The sequence below is a fragment of the Pseudopodoces humilis genome, chromosome 3, assembly GCF_049639895.1.
Source record: "Pseudopodoces humilis isolate 2021_Gansu_Grassland_sample_001 chromosome 3, ASM4963989v1, whole genome shotgun sequence".
Lineage (NCBI taxonomy): Eukaryota > Metazoa > Chordata > Aves > Passeriformes > Paridae > Pseudopodoces > Pseudopodoces humilis.
Genome location: NC_142202.1, coordinates 44,537,054 through 44,545,438, shown reverse-complemented (window position 1 = coordinate 44,545,438; position 8,385 = coordinate 44,537,054). Strand labels below are relative to the sequence as shown.

The following is an 8,385-nucleotide window of genomic DNA, read 5'->3' as shown; positions in this document are numbered from 1 at the left end:
GAAAAAAAGAACAAGAGATAAACGCATTATTTGTTCGATTCCTGTGCAGTTACTGCTGTAACAGTCAGCAGCTTTGAGGTATTTTTTTTGGTGATTTGATACATAAACCACATTTCCTATGTAGCACTGCCACTATTTTTTTATCAGCTTTTTGGCATTGAGCTTGGCAACATGATTTTGTTCTGGTTTTTTTTTTTTTTCCTTTTCCATCAGAATGAATTCAAAGGCAGCAAATGCGGCAAAACCAGAATACTGCTCATCTTGACTTTTCCATGCAGCTAGTTTTCATTAAAAATAAAGGAAAATAAATACAGATCACATTTTCTGTCCTGCAGTTAAAAGCCTGCCACAGCTCAAAGCTTTGCTTTCTTCTTACTCTGCAGCCTCGCTCAGCTAGCACTCCAGCTCTGCTCATGATCTGAAATGCGCAAACACACTGTTTCTTGGCTTTCCACCAGTATATATAAATATATGTAATTTTTTTCCTTCGGAGAACCTGGAGGCTAAAGCAAGAGGGCAAAGGAGTACGTGACTAAAACATCCAAACTTCCTCTTTCATAAGCCATCACATGATGAAGTGCAATTACAATTCCTGCCTTGTCCCTGCCAATTGCAGGCGCATTGCCTCACCCGAGAAACCCGGTTTCTTCCCCCGCCCCGTGTGTGTGAGTGTATGTGTGGAGGCAGCGATCGCTGCAGCCGGCTTGGCGAGGCTCCAGCTTCGGGCTGGAGAAAGAGGGCAGTGGGTGGAAGACGAAAACAAAGATCTGTTTACTTAGCTTGCATGGATAAATCGTCTTTCCAGCCGGGGAGGGGAGGAGGGAAGAGAAACAGCTTTAAAGGACTTTGATGCAATGTGAAAGGAGGGCTGCTCGGGAAAAGCGAGCCCACGTTAACCCTTGGCTCTCCGGGAACACGTCGGGGCCACGGCAGGGCTGCCCCCTTCTCCTCGCTCCTGCCCACCGGCCCCGGCCGGCCGCCGCAGGGCTGCTACGACCTGCGAAGGGCTCCGGGGTAGCTGCCGGGGTAGCAGCCCTGGCCTCCGCAACGACGCGCGGGGCTGGGCTGGGGGCCGGCGCCCACTTTTATTTCGCGTACGTACTGCCCGGCGCCTCCAGGGCGCCCAGCCGGCCGTGCAGCTGCGAAGTCACCCAACCTGGCACAGGGGCCGGCGCTGCACGCCAGGACGAGAAGGAGGCCGGGGCAGGGTGAAGCAAGGGCCCCACCCCGCAGCCCCGGGGCGGCCGCGACACCCAGTCCCCGGCCCCGGCGGACGGCGCGGCAGCGAGCGCGGGGCGGGAGGGGCACGGCTCTGCCCCGGTGTCCCCCCGGTGTCAGCCCGGCCGAGCGAGAGCGGCGGCGCTGGTGGCGGGGCCAGCCCCGCAGCGCCGTCGGGCGGCCCCCAGCCGCGGGGAGGCACCTCCCGGCGGCGGCGACGGACGTCAGAGCTTCCCCGGCCCCGGCCGGCCCCCGCCTCCCGCCCTCCTTCCCTCCCTCCCTCCCTCCCCCGTAACCTACATAACGCCGTGGGAAGGGCGGCTGGAGCACGGCTGTGGGGGGGAGCGGCCTCCGCCTTGTTCACCCTGCACGGGCAAAGGCGTGCAGCCGACCGTACGTGCCGGGATGCGCCCGGTGAGGGTTGCTTCACCTCCCGTGGCAAACGAGGAGAGCGAACACCCTCCCTTGCCCCCATTCTGTGTTTCAGTGAGGATGCAGGTGGCGGATGAGCGATGGAAAGAGGGTCGGGGAAGCAGGTTTTTCTTTTTTGGGAACGAGACGGCGTGTGCTTAGTCTGTGTGAATTTCGCTAATCTGCATTAGAGAACTGCTGGTTTGTGGTTTAAAATGACAGGAAATCTAGAACGTCCTATTTCCTGTGCACAATGACAACAGTTAAGAGAAAAAAAAAAAAAAAAAAAAGTGGGTAATCGTTGTATTTATTTCTAATGGTGCCTCCTGCTCCGGCGGGGAGAACAAAGCCGAGTGCTGCTCGGCGGGGCGCCGGCCCCTTCCCGGAGGTGGCGATGACCGGACGGGCGGGAGGGACCCCGCAGCTGCGGGGCGCGCCCGGGGCGCCGTGCCCAAGGTCACAGGGCGAGCGGGGCGGGGGGCAGGAGGGGGGACACTGAGCCCCGCACTGCGGGAGGCGCCCCCGCGCACCGCTGCGCCCACGGGTGGGGGGTTTCGGCAAAGCCCCTCGGCGCTGAGGGAAACAGTAATACACCCAACAATAATAAAAATAAAATCAGAAAAGAAGGAGGGAGCTGCAGGGCACCCCCGCCCCTCGCCTTGTCCCTCTCCGCTCCCACAGCCCTCCCCAGGGGCGAGACGGGGCGGGGGCGCGGCGGCCCCCCGGCGGCAAGAGGAACCCCCGGTGCCGGTGGCGGGGGCGCGGGCAGGGGCCGGGGCTGGGATCGCGGCGGCGGCGGCGGGGCGGGGGCGCCCATTGCGCAGGCGCGGCCGGCACTGTCGAAGAATCGAAGCGGCGGCGCGCAGAGGCGGCGGTGGCGGCTGGAGCCCGGCACGGCACGGCGCCGCCGCCAGCCCCGGCCCCGGCCCCGGCCCCCGTGGCAGTCCCCGCCCCGTCCGCCCCCCCGCGCCGCGCCGGCCTTCGCCGCCCCGCGCCGCCCCGTAGTAGCCAGAGAGCGGGGGAGCCGTGCGGGCGGCAGCGGCCGCAGCCCTGCGCCAGCCGCGCGGCGGAGATGCGCGTCCCCGCCGCCCTGTGAGCGCCGCCGGCGGAGACGGCGAGGGGAGCGGCGTTCCCCGCAGCGGCTCTGCCTGCCGGGGCGCCCGCCGCGCCCCGCTCCAGCGCACGGAAGAGGAAGGCGAGGGGGAGGGGGCCCGGCGGACGGTCCCGCTGCGGCCGCGGCTCCCGAGCCTGCCCGTCGGGACTCCGGTGACGAGGGGCGGAGGAGGCAGCGGCCGGAGCCGGAGCGGGGGGCGCTCGCCGCTGCCCCGGGGCCGGGACATGTCGTCGGCGGCGGTGGCGGCTGCTTCCCGCAGGCAGTCGTGCTACCTGTGCGATCTGCCCCGCATGCCCTGGGCCATGATCTGGGACTTCACCGAGCCCGTCTGCCGGGGCTGCGTCAACTACGAGGGCGCCGACCGCGTGGAGTTCGTCATCGACACGGCGCGGCAGCTGAAGCGGGCGCACGGCTGCTTCCCCGAGGGCCGGGCCCCGCCACCGCCCCACGCCAAGCAGCCTCCGCTCTCCGCCAAGGAGCTCCTGGCGCAGCAGCAGCAGCTCGGCCACCCTTCGGCGGCGGGGGCGGCGGCCCGCCCCCCGCCGCAGCCCCGGGAGCGCTCCTCGCTGGCGGCCGAGCGCCCGCCGCCCCGCCTGGGCGCCGAGTACGGCGGCGGCCGGCAGGTCAACGGGATCCTGGTGCCCAATGGCTTCCCCAAGCCCGAGGAGCCGCCAGAGCTCAACCGGCAGAGCCCGAACCCTCGGCGGACGCACGCCGTGCCGCCCACCCTAGTGCCGCTGGTGGACGGCGCCGGGCTCCCCGCCGCCATCGGCGGTCTGGGCAGCCGCGCCGCCGCCGCGGCCGCCGCCTCGCTGGCCGCCATCTCCGCCGCGCCCGCCCCGATGGCCGTGCCCGTGGCCCAGCAGCCGGCGGCGGCGGCGCAGGCAGCGGGGCAGGCGGCGGGGCAGCCCGGCGAGCTGGGGCACAAGCGCCCCGGCTCCGTCTCCTCCTCCTCCTCCTCCTCGGGTGGCGGCGGCGGCGCGGCGGGGGAGCACGACAGCGGCGCCAAGGAGAAGCGGGGCTCTGCCGAGAGCCTGCCGGCGGCGGCGGCGGCGGGGCTGGCCGCGGAGGGCAAGGGCCGGCCGAGCGCCGAGCAGGAGTGGCTGGCCAAGCCCAAGACAGTGCGGGACACGCTGCTGGCCCTGCACCAGCACGGGGGCCACGCCGTGGCCCCCTTCGACAGCAAATTCAAGAAAGAGCCGGGCATGGCGGGCGGCAGGCTGCTGGGCTACGAGACCAACGGCTCCGTGGCCAAGCCAGGTGAGGAGCCGGGAATCGGGGGGCGGCGGGGAGGGCAGGGTAGGGCGCAGGGCAGGGGGCGACGGGGCGGGAGGGGAGGCTCTCCAGGGATGCGGGGCGGAGGATGCCGGGCGGTTTGGGCGTGCGGGGCGGCGGCCCTGCCGGCTGGGTGGCCGGGTGCCCGGGGGGTGGCCGAGGCCAGCCGTTTCCGCGGTTGTGCGTTCCGTGCGTTGTTACCGCGCTGCCTTCTTACCCTCCTCCTTCCCCCCCCACCTCTGCCTCTGCAGGGGCCCGGGCCGCCCGGAAGAGGAAGCCTTCCCCCGAGCCGGAGGGCGAGGCTGGACCCCCGAAGATCAACGGGGAGGTGCAGCCCTGGCTGCCCACCTCGTCGGAAGGGATGAAGCTGCCGCTGACGGCCACCCCCTTCATGTCGCCCCCGCCGCCCACCGCCTCGCCCCACTCCAACCGGACCACGCCGCCCGAGGCGGCACAGAACGGCCAGTCCCCCATGGCCGCCCTCATTCTGGTGGCGGACAATGCCGGGGGCAACCACGCCTCCAAAGACGCCAACCAGGTCCACTCCACCACGCGGAGGAACAGCAGCAGCCCCCCTTCGCCGTCCGCCATGAACCAAAGAAGGCTGGGCCCCGGCAGGGAGGTGCCGGGCCAGGGGGCCAACGCGGCGGCGGCGGGCGGCTTGGAGCCCGTCCATCCCGCCAGCCTGCCGGACTCGTCCCTCGCCGCCAGCGTCCCGTTGTGTTGTACCCTCTGCCACGAGCGCCTGGAAGACACCCACTTCGTGCAGTGCCCCTCCGTCCCCTCCCACAAGTTCTGCTTCCCCTGCTCCCGGCAGAGCATCAAGCAGCAGGGAGCCAGCGGGGAGGTGTATTGCCCCAGCGGGGAGAAGTGTCCCCTGGTCGGCTCCAACGTCCCCTGGGCCTTCATGCAAGGGGAGATCGCCACCATCCTGGCCGGAGATGTGAAAGTGAAAAAGGAGAGGGACTCGTGACTCGCCTGCGCTCGCCGCCCGATGTCACCTTGAACTCGAACTGCTCGAATTCTGTATATATCTATAAATATATATATATAAATATATATATATATCTCCAAGACAAGGGAAATGTAGACTTCATAAACATGGCTGTATAATTTTGATTTTTTTGAATACATTGTGTTTCTATATTTTTTGAAGACAAAAGGTATGTACTTATTATAAAGGCATTTCTTCTAATTCTTCTCTTTTTTTTTTCTGTTTCGTTTTTTCTTTTTTTCCCTTTTGTTATAGCAACTATTTGTTGTGCTTCCCTGGTGACAGTTACTGTTCAATGTAGGCTGTGACTTGCGCTGCTTTTTTTAGAGAGCACTTGGCAAACCAGAAATGCTTCTAGCTGTATTTGTATGCACTTGTTTCTTCTGTCTTTTCCTTTCTTTTTTTTTTTTTTTTTTTAAATGCCAAATACACTTTCTGACATTGTAAAGATTGCCTTACTGTCTGTGATTCCTTATTCCTGGCCCCTGTCCTGTAGAGCTGGTTGCATGCAGGCTTGGTCTGAGGCAGTTTGGGATAAGAGTGGCTAGCCAAGGCAGGCATGCCCTTTTCCATCCCGCTGGCCAGGTGAGCTTAGGGAGCAGGAGGGCTTTCTCCCAGAAGCGTGTGGCTCGGGTTGTGATGGAAGATCCTCCAGATCGAGTCCCAAATTGCTCAGTTTCTCAAGGGAAGTTGCCACCAGAGTAGGATGTGGAGAGGTGTCCAAGAGGCGCTGTTGAGTTAGGGATTTCTGGGTTTGTTTGTTTTTGGTTTGGTGTTTTGTTTTGTTTTGTTTTTTTAAGGCAAAGTTGACCGCAGTTCTCGTGATCAGTTGTAAGATTACAAAACTGCATTTATTCACCAATTGCATACCATAACGTGGAATTCTGATAACGAACTTGGTTACGTGATTGGCGAAGGTGCCAATGTAGCACTGCCATTTCTGAAGGTCTTCAGTGTCACTTGTGGGGCTTTTGTGTCTTTGGACAAAGCTGGGGATGTGGGGAAGAGACTTTATTTTATTTTACTTTAATTTTCAGATAGTGCATATGGATCTTGATTTTGCTTACCAGTCACCTCTAGTGCTGTTGCTATTGTTACTATCGCTGACCCGGTATTTCCAAGTAGTGGCAGGTACGGTGTGGTACAGTGACAGCAGTGACTGAGGCTCTGCCAAATTGCCCGCGGGCATATCAGTGACAGCCCAAATGTGGGTGGAGGAAACCTGTAATTTCCTTATTACGTTTGCTTGAAACAAACCTACTGCTATTCTTTGAAAATGAAAATATAAACTGGTTGAAATGGAAGCAATGAGGGCTGCACATAATGGCCCTGGCCCTGCCTTTTAAGCTACTTTGGAGAACTCTTTTGTAAAGCCACTTCTTTTGATCACGCTTCTGCATCACCAAGCAGACTTCTAAAATCAATAAACCATTGGTTACTAGAAATAGTTCAAGTCTTATAGTGATGTTTTTGTGCTGTTTATAGTTCATTGGCAACGCTGCAGCTATCCAAGCCCTTCTGTCAAGGTGTTTATAACTCGGTTATATGCGGTTGTTTCTGAGCAAAAGGGTGGCGAGGTCGTCCCTTCCCAGGGACCAGCTAATAAACACTTCCAGTGTCAGAAGAGGAGGAGGAAAAATCTGTTCAGCCAACTATAAAATTGAAGATTTTTGGGTGCTTTTTAGTCAACTGTTCTTACTGTGATAATGTTCAAACTGCAATTTAATGCAGAGTAGTTTTTTTTTGTTTTTTTGAAGACTACTTTTTTTTTTTTTTTAAAAAATGGTCATTATTAGTATTTGAAGATCAGAACTGCACATGCACAGTAATTTTCTATGAAGTGTTTTATGAGCACACCCACTACATTGTGTTCCATATTACAGGTCAATGTAATATTAGATAAGACTTGCATGATAAACAAATTCATTGAGTCAATATTACGCTTTAAAACTTATAGTCAAGATTGGTGTCTTATGTAAACACATTTAGCCAATTTGAAGAAAACGCACATTATATATATATACCTATATATATACCTATATATAAAAAAATGCCAACTGTAAAGCATTCTTTGGAACCACTATGATCTGTGTAAATGTGTATTTAGGCACTTTATTAAAAAAAAAAAAATGGAATTTGAGCTGATAGATGGTAACAAGTTCTTCAAAGTTGCTTGGCATAATACCTTACATGGGATGAAGTTCATGTTTTTGATTGAGGTGGTATCCCCATGCTAAAAAAAGAATCACAACTGAATTCCAAAGCCTGCCTAAAAGAGTCCCCCCCTTTTGTGTCATCAGGTGTCCCAGCTGTGAGCGTGCCGAGGGTGAGACCTGCTCCTGACAAAGTACTCCCTTGTTTTGGGGCCGAGGGACATTGGTGTAGGGAAGCACGTCTTCCTCCTCCTCCTGCCAGCCGTCCGCTCCTGCAGCTCTGTGACTCTTGGAGAGGATGGAAACTCCCTGGCCTGTGATACCAGGCAGTGGCCCAGAAACAACATAGATGGAAAAGAAATGGCAGATGGTGGCTATGCTCACTCAGCTGACTTTGAGCCCCCAGTCAAAGTCACCATAAAACTTCAGAACTGCAAAAGAAAAACAAAAACCCCACAAAAAAACCCAACAACAACAAAAAAAAACCCACAAAAAAAGAAAAAAAAAAAAGAATTAAAAAAAAATTGAGGCTGTTCATACATAACTCATTTTTCTCACATTGAATGTTCCTTTTTCCTTTTGGTTGCTTTGCTCAATTACAATAATGCTCCAGTGGATTCTCCCTTTATTACTACCTGGGCTACAAGCTTTTTTCTTTTTTTTTTTTCCTATTATTTTGAAGTGCTTTAGCTGCAACAGTGCTACTGTTAATATTAATTTTTAAACTTTTTAGAAGGTGATACTGTAACTTGTGTAGTATTAAAAGTGTTTTAATGAAGAATGTGTGATTATTATATTTTTTTTGCAACCCACTTCCATTATTTTTTTTTTCAAAGATGCTTTTTGCTGGCAGTCCAACTACCCTGTGCTTTTGTTGATAGCTGCTGAACTAACCTTCTGCCAGTTTGGCATTTTATGTTTTGTTTTTTGTTTTTTTTTTCTTCTGACACTAAGCATAATGAAATTAGGAACTTTAAATACTTACTGCATTTTTTTGTATATAAAAGAAAAAAAAAAGAAGAAAGCTTGAAAAAGCTGTAGTTGTACAATATTATTTTTATTTTTTTTTTTTTAAATCCTGGCATTTATTTGTAAACAGACAGCAGTGTGGGACAAGAAGGGATGCATGCAGCTGGTGGGTGCTGCCCTGTGCCTGGGTCCCAGGGGGTGGGAAAGGTGCCACACAAGGGAGGCATTGACCGCCTTTGCAGTGGCCTCAG

General features: G+C 56.5%; 1 protein-coding gene across 2 annotated transcripts; it reads left to right on the top strand.

Moving 5' to 3' along the window:
• Positions 1-2,796: 2,796 nt before the first annotated feature.
• Positions 2,797-8,065, top strand: IRF2BP2 (interferon regulatory factor 2 binding protein 2). 2 transcript variants are annotated; one of them, XR_015772263.1, is made up of 3 exons: positions 2,797-4,003; positions 4,270-5,181; positions 7,313-8,065. XR_015772263.1 is itself a non-coding variant. In XM_088053498.1 (2 exons), exons 1-2 carry the CDS (start codon positions 2,968-2,970, stop codon positions 4,989-4,991), a joined length of 1,758 nt encoding a protein of 585 aa, XP_087909624.1. In that variant the 5' UTR covers positions 2,797-2,967; the 3' UTR covers positions 4,992-7,157. The 2 variants fall into 2 exon arrangements, 1 of the variants encoding a protein (XP_087909624.1); XM_088053498.1 differs by lacking the exon at positions 7,313-8,065 and having other exon boundaries at positions 4,270-7,157.
• Positions 8,066-8,385: the final 320 nt, after the last annotated feature.

What these genes read in the sequence shown, in the direction of transcription:
- IRF2BP2 (XM_088053498.1), top strand. Translation starts at nt 2,968, where the DNA reads ATGTCGTCGGCGGCGGTGGCGGCTGCTTCCCGCAGGCAGTCGTGCTAC. An exon ending in CGGCTCCGTGGCCAAGCCAG is followed by an intron (nt 4,004 to 4,269) that starts GTGAGGAGCCGG and finishes CTGCCTCTGCAG; the next exon opens with GGGCCCGGGCCGCCCGGAAG.